The sequence below is a fragment of the Cryptomeria japonica genome, chromosome 9, assembly GCF_030272615.1.
Source record: "Cryptomeria japonica chromosome 9, Sugi_1.0, whole genome shotgun sequence".
Lineage (NCBI taxonomy): Eukaryota > Viridiplantae > Streptophyta > Pinopsida > Cupressales > Cupressaceae > Cryptomeria > Cryptomeria japonica.
The window spans coordinates 254,378,359-254,396,407 of NC_081413.1; the positions used below are offsets into that span (position 1 = coordinate 254,378,359).

The 18,049-nt window shown below is 32.2% G+C and overlaps 1 protein-coding gene across 1 annotated transcript; it reads right to left on the minus strand.

Moving 5' to 3' along the window:
• Positions 1-12,205: 12,205 nt before the first annotated feature.
• LOC131034490 (protein OXIDATIVE STRESS 3) lies at positions 12,206-13,178 on the minus strand. The gene is made up of 2 exons (XM_057965998.2): positions 12,895-13,178; positions 12,206-12,793 (listed from the first exon to the last, which is right to left on the minus strand). The coding sequence occupies exons 1-2, from the start codon at positions 13,161-13,163 to the stop codon at positions 12,499-12,501; spliced, it is 564 nt and encodes a 187-aa protein (XP_057821981.2). The 5' UTR covers positions 13,164-13,178; the 3' UTR covers positions 12,206-12,498.
• Between the last annotated feature and the right edge of the window lie 4,871 nt (positions 13,179-18,049).

Below are 18,049 nucleotides of genomic sequence, written 5' to 3' on the forward strand. Positions count from 1 at the left end.
AAGTAGAACAAATAGTTAGACAACTCTTATCAAGCGAAAACTGAGACACATCCAACATTGAACACGAGATCAAACTATCAACTATCAAGCTATCACGAAATCAATCAAAACACATCACACACTTTTCAGTGGAATAATATCTTTTGGATAATGATTGTAACATGATTGTTCAACTTTTCTATATTGTTTTTCGCTATCATGATTTCTGAGTGACTCTAGGATGTCTTTGACTAGAGGAACAAGGAAGAAACATGACATTTTACTTGTCTACTATCTGAAAATTAATCATTAATATGTGCAAATTTGTCTTGGGACATGATCATTAGAATATCATTGAAGACATTTCCAATTTGCATACTGAAATGATTAATACTGCCCGTTTTACGCAAACAACACTTAGGTCATATCGGTTCAATTATACCACAATGCTTGTGTTAACTTTCTATATCAAAACCCAAGAAAGAAGTGCTCAAGTCATCATGGTTTAATTATACCATCGATGTTTGCACTCACTTCCCACATTTCAAAAAGCTCAATGATGACAAAAATGCAAAATAATCCAGTGACTGGTCTGGTCATAGTTTGCATTTCATTTGCATTTTAGCTTGCATTTCATTCTTGCATGGGATCATAAAGGCTCCTTTTATCCAATGTTAAATCTATCAAAGGAATCATCAAAGTATCATCACAAGTGTATATGCAATTAGAATGATGACTCATCTTTGTCATGATATTATCGACCTAGCCCAACTCTTATGTTATTTCTCTCAATAGAATCAACATCAGCATATCCAAATATTTTTGCAACTTGATATCAACAAAATTTCAATTCTTTATCTAATCAACCTTATCAAATCAAATCAATCAATCAAACCTAATTGATCCTATCACGTCTTATACAGGATGAATCCTTCCTAAAACCAGATGATCTGATTCTGATTCATGTCTTATACAGGATGTATCCTTCCTGAAACCAGATGTTTCGATCATGTCTTATATAGGATGAATCCTTCTTGAAACTAGATGCTTTGATCATCGTTTCCTTATACAGGATGAATCCTTCCTGAAATCAGACTGAATCTTGATCTTATCAATCTAATCAATCAAGATTTTTCAATCTTACCAATCTAAGCAATCAAGCTAATCAAAGAAATCACATTTTCATCAACCATAGTTACAGAAATCAAATCAAATCTATCAAGATATCAATCTCACAAAAACTCCAAAGATCAATTATCTCAATTGATCTTCCGAGGGGGCATCATCATACCAAAATTTAGCAATCAAGAGCTGGGGCATCCTATGAAATCAATATCAACATCAAAAGGAGATTATTCTTTGAATCAACACATCATCACACCTCGCTTCAAAGAGGGGCAAAATGTATACACCTAAAAATGGTTTGAAGATAATTAATTAAATAAGCAATTATTTAATTAATCTCCCTTCCCAATTTAATTGAATTCACTAAGCAATTTGATTAAATTTCCCTTTTCATCTACTTATTAATAAATCTAAGGATTTATTTAATAGGTTCATTTCACCCCTTTAATTAATTAATTCCCTCCACCAAAATCATTTCTTCTAAATCCTAATTAATTAAAACAAATCAATCATGAGTTGTTGATATTAATTAGCCTTTTGCTATTATTTGAATTTTTAAATTCAAATTCTCCTAACTTCTACGTAACCATTCCTAAATCGAACTCATTCTACCTACCACCATGTCCCCTTTCATCCAACATCTTCTAGAACCTTTGTGACACTTGTCACTAAGTGTTCCCTTTCATCTAACTCCTTCTAGAAGCCTCTTGACACTTGTCACCATAGAGATGACAGATTTTCCCTTTAATCCAACTCCCTTTGCCATCCTCCAATTTAACCATTGATATCTTCAGATCAATCTTGACCGTTGATTCTTGCCACCTCACCCCTACCCTTGGAAAATCCTATAAATAGACCACATTTTGGAGCACAAAGGGTCCCAAATTCATATCATCTTTGCATATTGATTGATCCCATCTCATTCTCATCTTATGCATTGTTATTATAGGCATCTAGCTTCTAGTTTATCATTCTTAGCAATGTTATCATGCTCAATCTTAGCTTAATTGCATCTTAATTTTAGTTCATTTTCTAGATCAATCATGAACTTATATAGCTTAATCATGCTATTCTTGCTAGATCATGCATTTTCAGCATTCAAATCCTCCATCTAAGTGTAGTCAAGTCACTGGAATTTGCATAATCAGATCTGAGAGCATTTTTCATACTCGCATTTACTAGGAGGCAATAAGTCGATTAGATATGGTTTTGTCTTTCATTGTTTCAATTTACTAACCATTGCTTGTAATGATTTATTGAGTGCATTGTGGTTGCAGGTACAGGTACACTTCACAGAGCACGACAACAACTAGCAATTTTATTCTCAAATCTTACCAGATGAGATCTATATCTCCATTGATTGGCCTTGTGTCCATAGTTATTGCAATTGTAATAGTATCCTTTAAAGTTATAACTCTTCTTGTTTGCAACAATCGGGTTATAATTTTGATTCACAACATGATTCCTATAGAGGATTGCTTTATGTCCAAACATCTTGCAACCATAACATTGAATACTTCTACAATTCTTTGCCTTGTGTCCAGATTTATTACATTTAAAACAAGCCATTAAAAGATAGGTACCTTCTTGCATCTATTCTAATTCCGGGATTTCTTCTCATCTTCTGAATTCTTCTATGTATTAGCTTTGACTTCCTTATTTTCTTCTTTAACATTCTCATCTAGGAACACACCGATTTGGAAACCAAGTCTAGTTTTTTCTAACCTAACTTATTACATGATCAAATCTTCTAGGAGCTTGCTTCTTTCAAGGATCTTTTTCTCTTCCTTCAGTTTCTTCACTTCTTGTTCAAGCTTTTCACATTCTTCAAATTTCAGCTTTAATGTCTCTTTTAGGAACTGCTCTGTCTTATCCTTTTCCTCTATCTTATACATCAAGTCTTTGATGGTCTCAATCGCTTGATTCAACTATTTGTTAACCTCCTTATGTCTCAACTTGAATTTTTGGATTTGCTCTCTCAACTTCTATACACATTCATTTGCTATCTTCACATTCTCCTTCAATTCTTCATTCTCTAGTTCAACACTTTCCAAATCTTCAAAGGTTGTCTTCAATTCTTCATCCATCTGAAATTCTTCATCCAAGTATATAGGTGTCATGGCTCAACCAACACGGATCTCCCTCAAGTGGTTAAGCTTTCCAATCAAGGGACCAAAGATATGATACCAATCGTTGATAAGGGTGAAAGCACCAAAATACTAAGAGGGGGGGTGAATCAGTATTCCCACTTATTTAAAACAATAAACTTTTTACCAATTGAAGTTGTCCTCAAAAATATAAAACAGACTTGCCTGAAGTAAAACAATTAATGCTAAATAAACAAGGAGAACACAACCACAAGATAAGCACTAAAATTTGTACGTGGAAAACCCAAACAGTCAATGCAAAATAAACAAGAAGAACACAACCACAAGATAAACACCAAAATTTGTATGTGGAAAACCCAAATGGGAAAAACCACAAAGAGTGTTAACTCTCAGGAAAATATAACTAGTTATAGTTGTGTTTACAAATATGTGGCTCATTGCTAGATTACAAAAATGGCTCACTATCATAATGCTCACTATAGATACAAAAAGAAATGGATAACTACTAGAATGCTCACTGCAACTGAAAAGGTTGAACTGAGAAGGTTTGCATCTCCAAATGCATGTGATCGGTTCCAAGTTTAAGCTCAAATTAAAAATCTCAAATTTTACAAAAGATCCGGTTAGAGATCTTTGCACCACTGTTCTGCAGCAAGTCCAATAAAGGACTATTGCACTACTATGACACTTATTACCTTTGTTGTTTGCAACTCTCACATACACTACTTCTTTCGCTTCCATCTATCTTTTGCACATCACACACACTCTCTCTTGATCAATGTCTTCTTTCACCACTCATGTGCATGTATATATACCAGAGGGTAAAATCATAGAATATTGTGTCAGCCAAGCCCAACACGTTATCAATAAGCTCATGTCAGCCTCCACAATACTTCTACACAATTCCTTTACATACTTTTGATTACCAATGCATATACCGAGATTACTAGAAAAAGGGCAAGTGTCATCCGAACCCAAGAGAACAGACCTATCGTCACAAGATTAAGCTCAATATCTCCAAAATGTTAACTTCACACGTACCAAGGAAAACACAATCACAAAACTCGAATAGATACTTCTGATAGCCATAAAAAATGCAAACTCAGGGATACATAAGTGATACTAGGATCAACAAGAATTGGTAACACCAAGATACTGGGGTCAATGAGAACTTAATGGGATCTCAAAAGGTCATCATCCAAAGTTGTCCATGCTGCATAATAACTTCTAACCAAAAACTACAATACCTGAACTGCACATGCATATTGAACGCAAACAATCCTTGCATAACTATATCCATATAACATTCATGATGTTTGGACTGATATCTGGGCCTGCATACATTGTTTGATATAGAACCGAATGACTAGTTTGACATCAATGACAACATTATTCACACAAGTCTAACTCCTTGAAATTACTTGGTCCAAGATTCAAAAGATACATTAAAGAAATGGTTAACATTTATAATATTTTAAATGAAAGAGGTTTTAATCATAAAAAAAAAATTGGAGACTACAAAAATGAAGATTCTTTGTAGTGTAAGCTCATTTAATTATAAATTAACAAGTCACCACATCTATTAAAGTTTGAAAAATGATGAGCTAGTTTGGTTAGCTTTAGTAGATGGGGCCCTTAATGTCAATTTAGGGTATGCTATTGTACTTAACCCAAATGATTTTTTTCCCTTAGGGTGCCCTCTAGGACAAGCATCTACCTTTGAAGGTTAAATAGTTATGTTGGGACTCTTTAAAAAAAATGTAAATTATTTTTATATCTAGACTTGTGTTGTATTTTCACCCTAATATTTCCCTCCTTCACATTAACAGAGCTTGATATTCTTCATACAATCCTAATTAATAGAATTGTTGATCATTCAAGGTTGGTTTATGTGTTGATCATTCAAGGTAGTTTTATGTGTTTATCAACTCCTAAGACCTAGTTCAAGTTTTGATAAAGGGGGAAAAAGCAAGGTGAAAGTGATAAAGATGTCAATGGGCCCAATAATTATATTAAAATAAAATAATGTAATAATAATATTAAAGGTTACAAAACGTGCCCAAATAAAAGTGGTAAATATTTTTATTTCTTAACCATTCAAAATATCAAATAGAAGGAAAGGAATAGGTCACACATTAGTGTTCACATTCATCTACCTAAACACATTCAACATGAATATGTGTTATTTATTAGTGACCTCAAGCATACTATTTTGATCTACTTAATTGATCTTGATAAATATTTGGTCCAAGGCTTCATCTTGACCTACTAAATATTGTGATTTCAAATTTTTACCTAGTTGGTATTCGTGACTTTATTCATTTTGAAAAATGTATTGGTCAATTTTAATTTTCTCAAGCCATAAAATGCTAAAGAAGTATTATGTGGTAACAATAGATGTATATCCATTAGGATATAGGAATTCCATCTAAGAGGTTGTAGAAAGATAGCTACTAGAAAAGATATGTTTAGTCTAGGAAATCCATCTAAGAGGTTGTAGAATGATAGCTACTAGAATAGATATGTTTAGTTTTGTGTCTCCTTATCTTGTTGTAGACATTTAAAAAAATTACTAGAGAGGAGTGACAAGTTCATTGTTATTTATATATTCCTCACCATATTTTCTAGTGTGATTGTGAATTAGATAAGTGTCACAACACTTCAATTTTGATACAAAATTGTTGTTTGTATTGGTGGCGTTCATGCTACATGTAAATGTATAAAAATTGGAGAAGGATAATTATTTGGACTTGGTTACATAATATCGTATCTTTCTTGTTTTTTCTTAGTTTATGGTTTCATGGCTAAATATGAATCTACAACCGAATAAGAAACGGATTCTAAGCCCTCCACCTATATTAGAAACAACAAAAACCATCCACACCTATTCATAGGAAGTAGAGTACGATTAATATAAGTTGATTATGGTTCAACAGAATAAACAATAGAAAATATTAAGCAAAATCTAGAACTATTATATCTTTAGATAATAATGTTAAATATATCCATACTTTTCCAATGTCTATGAAACTTTAAATATAATTATCTAAAGAGCTTATAACACTTATAATTTACAAAAACATGTGCAAAGTATTGAATTGATTTTAAAAGATATCTTTGTGGCTAGCAAATCTTGACCTAGAGACACAAATGGGAGTCAAGCGTGCAATATTGGTGTATGTATTGTTTGCTATTTTGGTTGTCTATTTTTTTTTATTTAAATACATATTGAATTATATCTCGAGGAACACTCTCTTGATTCTAAGGTAATATGTAAGTGTGCAAGAGATTACCCACCCTTGTCAATCAATCTTTAACCCTCTTGTCCACTTATGAAAGTTATGTCCAAGGGGATCATGAGTAATTTGGAGGTTATGGTGGAGAGGCTTGAAAATGAGTTATTAGAGGTAAAGGTAACCTAGAAAAAGTAGGTAATAAAATCCAACTAGATACTATCAACATTAGGGAGGATCAAGATAGCGCTAGAAAAATAAAATTCATAGATATGCAAGATGAACCAAGTAAGAGGACCATAGGGTAGAGAATAAACAAGGAAGGAAATAGAGGAGATTGAGGAGGAAACCCAAACTCAAAATGTAAGCTCTTCAAGAGGATTGAGAGGCAGCTAAAACCCTCAATGGTCTAGTTGTCCAATAAGTATAGGGTCTCTTGGTCTATCTTGTTGGTGATTATTAACTAAACTCAAGCTATATATTTTTGCTAATTGTTTCACTATTTAGCTATATCTTGAGTTGATTTTAAGGCCTTAGTCTTTTTTTATTTCTATTCTAAATTTTTGGATCTATTATTGAGACTTTATTTGAGCTTATTACATCCTTTTGAACACATTACCTTTATCCTTATAAAAAAATATTAGCTAGTGGCCTTGACCTAAATTAGACTTGAGAATCTTTTGCGATATCAAGGTGACTAGGAAAACCACTTTCTTGTAACATTCAAGTATGTTGCATGGAGATAAATGACACCCATGACCCCTCTTGATTGTTCATATCACCATTTATATATTTAAGATTGGTTATAATTTCAACTCATCTCACAAGTTTTGTGAATGTACAAAGCTAGTCACGCTTTTATAAAGGAAATAGTCAACAATGATTCAACTTTTTAACTTGAATCGTTAAAAAGTGACATATATGTTTTGAATTTTGAAATGATATAAACCGATAAAATGTAGTTTTTAGTATTTTTTATGTTTATACTTTTTAAAGAAAACATTTTAAGATAATTTTTAATAAAATTGACAGTATAATTAGTTGTTGATAAAATACAAAAAAATGGATTTACATGGGACATTGCTCTTTATATAGTAAATTTGATTTTTATTTTCTTCAATCCATTTATAACTTGAAACTTTAGTGCATGGATTTATTTTTTCCCAATCTTGATAAATACATGTTTTTTTAAATATTAAAATATGCATGTACTAAAAACACAATTGTTTCCATGGGATGTCACCTTTTTTTTTCTTTTTTTTCCCTTTTTTTTTTTTTTTTTTTTTTTTTTTGTGTGTGTGTGTGTGTGTGTGTGTGTGTGTCTCTCTCTCTCTCTCTCTCTCTCTCTCACACACACACACACACACACACACACACACACCATCTTGACATATAATCTTTTATCACAGGGGCTTCACTCAGCAAACTTGGGTTATATCGCGTGTGTTCATGACATACTAAAGAATCCCCCTATTTTCAAAATATTGCCCTAAAATCCTTTTTTTCCACCCCCTCTCAATACACAACTTGAATTAAAAGCTCCCCTATTTTTGTCAAATATTGCATTTTTTAATAGCTTGAATTGAAAAACCCCCTATTTTCACTGATGGACAATATATTGTACCCTCATTTTTTGGATATTAAACCCTCCAATATGAATGCACGTGATATGATATTGCCCAACCAGTGACATCCTCGTGTCTTTATCAAGTGCATCATATTTTAATAAATTTTACTATGTTTTCTTGACATGATAACCAACCTTATATTTTGGTGTCAATGGCCTACTTTTAAAAATAAATTTATATAATATAAATAATATTTAAACTATTGAAATATATATTTGAAAACTACATTTATAGATCTACAAAAGGGTATTTTATATCATATGCATGTAGTAAACAATTTTAGTTGGAAAAGTTGTAGATATATTTAACTTACATAGAATGAATCTAGTTAGATCATATGTTTGACCAAAACTAATTTTTAGTTAGAAATGCTTAAATTCACTTGTGTTAATAAGTTGGTTGAATGTTTGACATAACTTTGTACTTTTAGCACCCCATAGTAGTTTTATAAAAATATTATAGCAACATAACAACAAAATAATAATTTTGCATCAACCTTATAGTAGCATCACAACACCATAGTGATTCTATAGCAATCCTAAGGTGATCTCATAGTTGTGAACTACAATAATCCTATTAGAAGGTATGTTAGGGTTCACTGTTATGTTGATTCAGGTGGATATGTTTTACCTTAGAACTATCATATTGCATTCCCTTGTCAATATTCTTTCACTATCCGAATAAGAACAAGACAATACTCACATACACCTTTCACAAGACCTAGACCTAATCTATTATTTGATGTAGTCAAGGGTACCTAGAGGCAAATTGTTGATATTTCCCTTGCAAAAATATTTTAGAACATTGTACTAAGAGTTTATGATGAGATTTTTTATACAAGTAGAAACTAAATTTGAGAGCAATCTCATGAGACTTTAAACTATGATATAATTTTTTATTGACTAGCTATAGATACTTGACCTTAACAATCTAAACTTTGGATTTGATTTAAAGGGACATTTAAAGTATCTTATTTTTTATTTATAATAGACCCTATTTTTTATCAAAAGACACTAATTTATTGACCTACAATCAATTATAAAATCAGGAAACTCTCTCTTTAATCTTGTTTATTTTTTGGCCGAAATACTTGAACAACACACATAGGGGCTAATGTTGGTTTTTTTTTTTCTTACACAAGTATAAAAATTTTATACCACATAAGTTATGGTAGAATTTAGATATTCTCCCCTTACTTGACTAATATTTCCCAAGCTCAAGAATGCACAAGACTAAAATAGAGAACATATACAATATCCACAAGAAGATATAAACCCTAAACTACAAATTATCACCCAACATTAATCAAAACTCCACCCTTGTGCTCACAAGCCTACAAATGAATCATTTAATTCTTTCTTCAACCTTCAACCTACAAGGAAATCATAAAGAAGCTAACCCAAATCAATGCCCTTCTAGGTAAGTAGAGGGAAATGAGGGAAAAGGGGTTGTTTTAAAGTAGCCACTTTTTGTTTAATTAACAAAATTTATATATTTTGACAAGTAGTTTAGAATTCATGTGCTCAAATTTCAAAGATTTAATTTTGAAATCTAGTTTTAGCCTATTTTTTAGTAATAAAATTAAGAGCTAATTTTTAAGGACACACAAAATGGTCATATTTTTGTCACTAAAATATAGTATAGCATTAGATGTGCTCATCCCACTTTTTGAGTTTTAAATTAACTATGTTGTAAATTCTTTTGATGAAAAGTTAGTTAAGATCATGTCGTAGATGAGATATTTTAGTTCTTATTTTTTAATAAATATATTGTTTTTAACTAAATTTTGAAATGGATGCATTCTAGAAATAGAAAATAGAACATTCTCCTTGTGATTTTGAGCAAAATAATCAAAATTTAAGATATGAATTGTCAAAGATTATGAACAAAAATGATACATGTTTTTGTAGGAAATGAAGATGTTACTAAAAGGAATCAAAGATTGAAATCTTAATATGTTCATAATTTTAAAACATGATTAAAAATATAAGACAAAACTTAGCAGCATATTGATGCTTTGACTAAATATTGCGATTTCCTATGCAAACTTGCTAAAGAGCAAGCTTGGCATTTGTGTATTATTTTGTAAAAGATGGATTTGGGTGCCTAATATGTGGGTCCAACCCTAAGGCCAAGAAATCAAACTTATTATGAGCCTAAATGAAGGACCTTCATTGGTTTAAAGTACAATTTGATCATGTTATATGGGTCAATTACACTACTAAAAGTGCCACTAAGCCATAACATGATATTGTCATAATGAAACCACATTGTAGACTTGGTTGTGCTTTTAATAGTACAATCGTGTTGTCTTAAAATGTATTCTTGACCAATTTTTGTCCCCTTTCTACATGCATGTACCCTTCTTTTTCAATAATTCTTTGTTAGTATGATATAATAAAAAAAATATCATATTGATAAGAATTTAAAATATTATCTTTCAATTTTACAATAACATGAATAAATGTCGAAACTCAACTTTGATGATCACACAATTGTATTTAGACATTAGGGCTATAAAATATAATCAAAATTTGAATACAAAAAGGGTGGTAGTTCAATTGGTGGTCACACAGTTGTATTTAAACATTAGGGCTATAAAATATAATCAAAATTTGAAGAATACAAAAATGGTTGTAGTTCAATTGGTTAAGCACAATTGATGAGGGTGATGGTATGTTCCATAATTGCCTCATCCACCGAACCATTTTGACATAATGGATACCTTGCAATCCCAACTCTTAATCCAAGAGGTATCAACATAGAATCATGCTCACATATTGAATAACAAAACAAATTTGTCTATAATTTATATAAAATTCTCCATAAAAAATAAAAAATATTTATCCCAATTTTTAATACATCTTTAGCAACCTTGTAAAATTTACAAAAAATTTTAATTACATGATAAACATAGTCAATCATCAAATTTAAACTCTGAATGGATGACATGTTTATTTATATTTCCCCCTTTTTCAATGAAGGTTTAATGTTGTTAATGCTGTGGTCTCCTTAATAGTTCTGCTATGTAAAGGGAAGGATCAGTGCCCTCGTTCTCACAGCTTTTTTAGTCAAAAATAAAAATGTATTGTCGTAATATTCTAAAAAAAATAACCACTGGTTCTTTTCTGATAGTGATGTAGGGATGTTCTTAGATCTTTGGACTATGTCTACAGAAACTCGCTTTAATTATTTTTACTTAATTTTCTTAATAACAGGTCTAGTTTTTGTCCTAATCTGTTCTGTTATATAAGGACTGTGTTTTATAGAGGACTGCCATTCTGGAATATTATGTTTACGGTCGCATATCTTTTCCCATTTCAATGGAAAAGCTATAATATGATAATCTTAACAAAAAGCATCAATTTTTTCGGTGGAACCCTATTCCAGAAGAGCCATGGAAATAGAACTTAAAAACAAATATATCAGATAAAAAAATTCCAACGGAAAATAGGGGATTTCTGAAACCCTATTCTGTAATAGGGTGCCACCTTGGCATTCAATCTCATTCTTATTTTATATTTCAGATCATAATATACCCTCTGATCAAAGCTAAAGAAATTATAACCAAGAAACTTCATCCTGAAAGGAATCTGAACACAAGATCTCATACTATAGGGATCATTTCAAATGTATCTTCATCATCATTTCTTCCCCTGAATGCCAAACTCATTCAAAATTTCATAAAAACAGCAGGATTTGAACACAAGATCTCATAATATGAGGATCACTTCCAATATATCTTCATCATCATTTCTTACCTTGAATGCCAAACTCATTCAAAATTTCATAAAAACAGCAGGTTTTGAACACAAGATCTCATAATATGAAGATCACTTCCAATGTATCCTCATTATCATTCCTTACCTTGGATGCCAAACTCATTCAAAATTTCAGAAACCCAAATTTGGGTGCCAGTCATATAAAACACCTTTATTCATTTAATATGGTAGTAAAAATATAATCCTATTGTGCAAAATTGCTCATTTTCAAGATGAATTTGTTTGTTATTTTGAAGATCAAACAAACAACACACCTGCTATTTAAGCTTTACCCTCTCAGAAGGCTTATAGTGTATTTTTTCCCCTGTAGTTCTTATGTCACTGAAATCCATGCTGTTGCCCATTACAAGAATAGAAAGGTAGATTCATTGTTAAAGGTTGTAATGTGAATGAATGTTTACACTTTGCCTCTACAAAAAGTAGGTTATAGGATCTTTGTAAAACCTATTTTTATCTATAATAATTCTTAAAATTGACATCAAAATGAACTTCATTTTTCCTCCTATTGAAAGCCGCCAAGATCCCCAAAACTCATCATATAAACAATTTGAATTTAATCTGGTATTTTGTACAGTGAAACCCTATCCTGTGCTTAAATCACATATCAATCTGGATTGTGTATGCCGGTCATTTTTCTTGACTATTAAACATGCTTAGTAGGTGAAAGCGGTGGCCTGCAACTCATGGCAAAATTCATGGCCGTCTTACTCACCAGCAATTTAGAAGTTTTCTGAGACCTCTTAGAGATCATTGAAGCTGATGATATTCTGGGCTCACATGAACTAATATTAAGCCTTGATCCACAGCTCTGGAAGCTCTTCAACTTCTTCTTCCTGTAATATGAATCCTCTGGCTTGGCCAACTCTTCCACACATTTCACATCTGCTAGGCAGGAAAAGGACTGGGATTTCCCACCATAAAAGCTTGACAACCCTCTCCTGAAAATCCCCCATTATCAAACACAAAATCAACAACATTTTCAAGAAAATGCCATCTGCAAACCCCAACAAATTCAATACAATTTCTCAAAAAAACTTACTTGCAGGGAAGGTTGGCTGCAAGAGCAGCCATGTCAAACAGAGGCCCATCATGAGCCTCTGAAAGATTACTCCATGAAGAGGAATTGCTGCTGCCGCTATCTGTGCCCTCATTTGAATCAAACGAAGAAAATGAATTAGACTGGTTTTCATTTTCATCCATGAGAAAAACCCACAAAAACAAATCCACAAAACTCCCACTTGAATTCTCCCCACCAAAAATCCTGCTCCAATTTGAATGAACACTGAATACCCACCTTCTCCCCTCCATTGGATGGCTTTATGTAGCACACAACCAATGAGGACACTTTCCAAATATGCACCACATTATCGTGCCACGTAGGATATCAAAAAGAATGGCTTTCCATGCTGACCGTGCAGGTGGCGTGTGGCTCATCCTCAAAACCGGATGCTGTTATTGTTTTGCTCCTGGTTTTCCCTTTGCCTAATACCTTATCCAAACTGCTCATGTCAAACATGGGTACTGGTAGGACCCCTCCTGGGGGGTACTTTTTCAGTTTGACATTAGTATAGCCATGGGACCCACCCACAAAGACTGGGGACCGGATCTTCTGTCAGTGCAGGCTGCCATGTGTAATTTTATTTCAGTTTTAAATATAATACTAAGTTTTAATGCTCATCCATATCCTTATCCAGAGAAAACGGAATTTATGGAAGCATAGAGAATGTGTATCATGGTCAACTTCTCATCGTTATCCAGTCGAATAAATCCACCCACACAAGTTATCGTCATCCATGTGTTTTTGGCTTCCCCATTTTGCACCATACGCACGCTCCACACATGATAGCCATCATTTTTTCTCTCCTTATCCTTCACTTGCGACATCTCCCTTCTTTCTTCTGTGTGAACACTTCATTCAAGTTTCCTCCTATTAGGTTTACCAAAGGTTTTCAACTTTATGATATACAATATATGTGTTTTTATTATTCAAAATTTCAGAGATTATAATTGGAGGGCTTTTCTCTTTGTTTTCTAGAAGAAAGTTTTCTAGTAGTTTTATTTAAAGTTTTTAAATTTATAAAATATATATATATATGTTTTTTTTTTAATCAAAATTCTAAAGGTTATAATTGAAGGAGTTCTATTTTTGTTTCTAGAAATTTATTGAAATTTTCTATTAGCTTTATCTAAGGTTTTCAATTTTATAAAAATAAAAATATGTGTGTTTTTATTAATCAAAATTTTAAAGGTTATAATTGGAAGACCTTTATCTTTGTTTCTAGATAGATTTATTCAACTTTTCTATTAGCTTTACCCAAGGTTTTCGACTCTTATAAAATACAGGCATTTGTGTTTTTTATTAATCAAAATTTCAAACGTTATAAATGGAGGACCTTTATCTTTGTTTCTAGATAGATTTAAATATACTATCTGAGGTGTCTAAACTATGGCAAATAGGGGTTGTGTCTAAACTATGACGAATAAGGGTTGTGTCTAAAGTAGTACCTAACAATATTAATTATTTGCGGTATTATATGGATGGTATGATTGAATAACATTAATCATACATTTGAATTTTTTTTAAATATTAAAAGAATGGTGTGTTGTGTTGAGTATCTTGGAGAGAACGCATAATATTAGGTGTCTAAAATATGGTAAATATCACGGTGGTCCTTTTAATAACAATGATTAACAATATTAATAATTATCTTATATAATCATATGCTAGATTTAATCTTTTACTAGTACCTAACAATATTAAATATTTATTATTAGTAGCATTATATGGATGGTACGATTGAATAACATTGATCTTATGTTTTTTGTTTTTTTTGAAATATTAAAATAATGGTGTGTTGTGTCAGATATCTTGGAGAGGACACATTATATTAGGTGTTTAAAATATGGTAATCATGAAGGTGGTCCTTCTAACACTAATGATTAACAATATTAATAATTTTTCTTATCATATTATTATATGGTAGATTTAATCTTTTGATATTAAAAAATATCTTGTTGCGTTGAGTTCCTTAAAGTGAATGCATTATCTTATGCTTCTTGATTTTGGGAAATATGAATGTGGTCCTCCTAACACTAGATCATACCACATAATTCATATACTAGATTTTATATTTTAATACTAAAAGAATGATGTAATATGTTGAGTGTCTTGAAGTGAAAACATTATTTATGTGTCTCATATATGGGGATATGAATGTGGTCCCCATAACACTAGTAACTAATAACAATATCAATAATTGCTCATATCATATGAGTCGTATAGTTAAATAACATAATAATTATTTGTATCATGTAAATTGTATGATCAAGTAACATTAATCATATGCTAGATTTTATTTTTTTAGCATTAAAAGAATGGCATGTATTAAGTGCCTTTAATGGACATACTATCTTTTGTGTCTAAATTATGGCAAATATGAGTGTGGACCTTTTAACGTTACTGTGAGGCCCTACCCCGACTCAGCTTGACATTTTCTGTTATTTACATATTGAGACTATTATGGATGCTTTATTTTATGCTTTATGGATTTAGAACCTATATGATTCCATGATTTGGATCACATTGATGTATATTGATGCTTCATTTTATGCATTATGATTATGGAACTTTATATGTTACTAGAATAGAATTACTTTGAAATGGTGAATGCCATTATTGGAATTGCAGGACTTCATTTTGATGATAGAAAAAGGATGCTTATTTTATGAATGGTTCAGTTTTGAGAATTATGATAATTGCTTATGTGGAATCGAATTTGAATGAATGGGATATTGAATTATTATTGTCAAATGTATGAGTGTTTGATGTGCAATGAAATCCATGTATTTAATTATATATAATTGTGATTATTTGGAATTACTAATGTGTTAATTGAGATGCGCAGGAAAATTATCCATGTGACCATGGAATAAATACGAAGAACCAAACCTAGACCAATGTATGTTTGTTAAGCCAGGGGTTGTCTATTTGGAGAGACAACACCCCATTTGTATTATATTTTATTTATGAAAGTAAATGATGCATGTGTGTTAATTTGATTTTATGTATATGTGTAATCCTACAAGAGACAAATTCCATGTGTGATTTTTATATTGTATTTTATTGTGTCACTTGACACATGTGCTGATTAGTGTCATTGATTTTGACTTGTCTCTTGGAGGGAGTTTTGTTTCTACCAAAGCCATTTAAACACATGAGTGTGGTCCCAAATTTGCCTTGGGTAGGGAGTCTTGGGAGTGGTCAACTCAGGTTTTACCCGTAGGTTAACTTCAGTTGGGTTTCTAAGGGGTCAAATGGACTCCTAGGGCCAGTTTTAGGGCTTTTCCAAAGGTCCAAAGGGTATACCTATGGGTTAGGGGTATTTTTAAACATGTGACTACTCCCATGTGACTGTTTAGTCACCTCAAAAAGTGGTTTTCCCAAGGTGAGCGAAAATTCAACTTAGAAGGTTCCTCCTAGGATAGACAACCTTCCCTTTTGATGTCAAACTCTCTTCCCCATCCTCTCTCACCTTTTCCCTTTCCAGATTTAGCAACATGTAAGAGGTTGGGAAGAGCAACCAATGGGAACTCTCACCTTACCCAAGGGGTTGGGAAGTGTGAGAGAGGCCTTCTTAGGCAAGGATTAGGGACTTAGTGAGTAATCACCCACTCTCCATTGTTGGAGATTATGCATTTTTTTGAAAATTAGTTGTAGGATAGGATTTTGGTGAAGTGTTGGTGGAAAGTTTGTGTGGATTTGGGCAGCTCGTCCCCAACTAAGTCTAACATACCTATTGGCAGATTAAGGTTGGTTTTGCTTCCTTTTGTTTATGTTGTTTATGTTGTTTTGAAAGAAAGAAATGCTTGTACGAGGGATGTGTATATGTAATTTATTTTGTAGGAGAAAAGTGTAAATGTTTCCTTTCCTTGTTCTTTGTTTATGTGTTCTTGTTTTGGGAGTGTCCAAGGCCTCCTACTCTTGGGAGAGTAGGATGGTCTTAGGGTGGAAGAAGTATGATAGCCTTGGGTGAGAGGCTCTCCTTATGGAGAGTGATCTCAAGCGTGTCCTTTGTGGCCCTTGTTGCATAGCCTTGTGTATGCATTTGGGGGTCATAAGGGGAGAAAATATGGCTTATATGCCTTTGGGGGGGCATAAGGTGTGGGGATGAATTTGTTGTATTTTGTTTTGCCATGAGGTGGCTTGAGTTGTATTATGCTTGTAATCTCCCCAATGGTGCTTGGTCCACTTCCACCTGTGGAAAGTTCATCACAAGTTGTGGTGAGAGTGTAGCTTGGGATGGGAAAATGCATGTTGAGTGTTTGCCCCTTATTTGTTGTGTTGTTTGTTTGTTTGTGACCCGTCTAGTGCTTGGTTCTCCAAGCTTGGGGGTGGCTTCTAGTAAGCCTAGGCTGGGAGGTGAGCTCTCCATGGTCAAGTTGTATTTTATTGCAGGTTGCTTGGGATGGAAAAAGGAAAGATAAAAGGAATAGTTGTTGTTCTAAGTTGCAGAAAAAAGTTTTCAAAAAAATAAAGAATGTATTTATTTTGTAGCAAAAAAAAAGAAAAGAGGAGTCAATGTTGTATTTACTTTCCAAAAGCAAAGTAATGTATGTATTTTATTATAAGTTCTTATCCAATGGAAAGGAGAGGCTAGTAGGGTTTTCATTCCCTTTTGTAATGCTATCTTCATTGTATTAAAAAAAATGCTTAAAGAAATGCAAGATTTTACTTAGTTATTTTTGCAAAACTGAAATGCATAAGTTCTATTAAGTTCTTTGGTTTTTCTTTTTCAAAAAAAAAAAATATAAAAGTTGTTGCATTCATGTTTCCTTTTGAAATTTAAAGTTACTTTTATTCTTCATGCAAACAAGATTATGGAAATAAGGAATATCATGCATATAGGCCTCTTGAGCTAAATACAATTACTAAATGTGTTAAATAGGTTTAATCTATCTATCTTTAAGTTGATTTACATGTTTTCTAGGCTAATGTAGTTGCTGTTATAAATTACTATTTTCTGTCATTTTATTAGTTGCAAAAAAATAAAGCTAATTAGTGTTCCATTTCCAAAGTTAAAATCTAAGTCTTAAAAGGGAAAATAGATAGGTTAGAGCTTGTTGTAAAAGTATATTTTTAAATAAGATGGGAATAAATAGAATGCCTTATCAACAAAAAAAAAAAGGAATATAGC

What these genes read in the sequence shown, in the direction of transcription:
- LOC131034490 (XM_057965998.2), bottom strand. Translation starts at nt 13,163, where the DNA reads ATGGAGGGGAGAAGGTGGGTATTCAGTGTTCATTCAAATTGGAGCAGG. An exon ending in GCAGCCAACCTTCCCTGCAA is followed by an intron (nt 12,794 to 12,894) that starts GTAAGTTTTTTT and finishes GGGGATTTTCAG; the next exon opens with GAGAGGGTTGTCAAGCTTTT.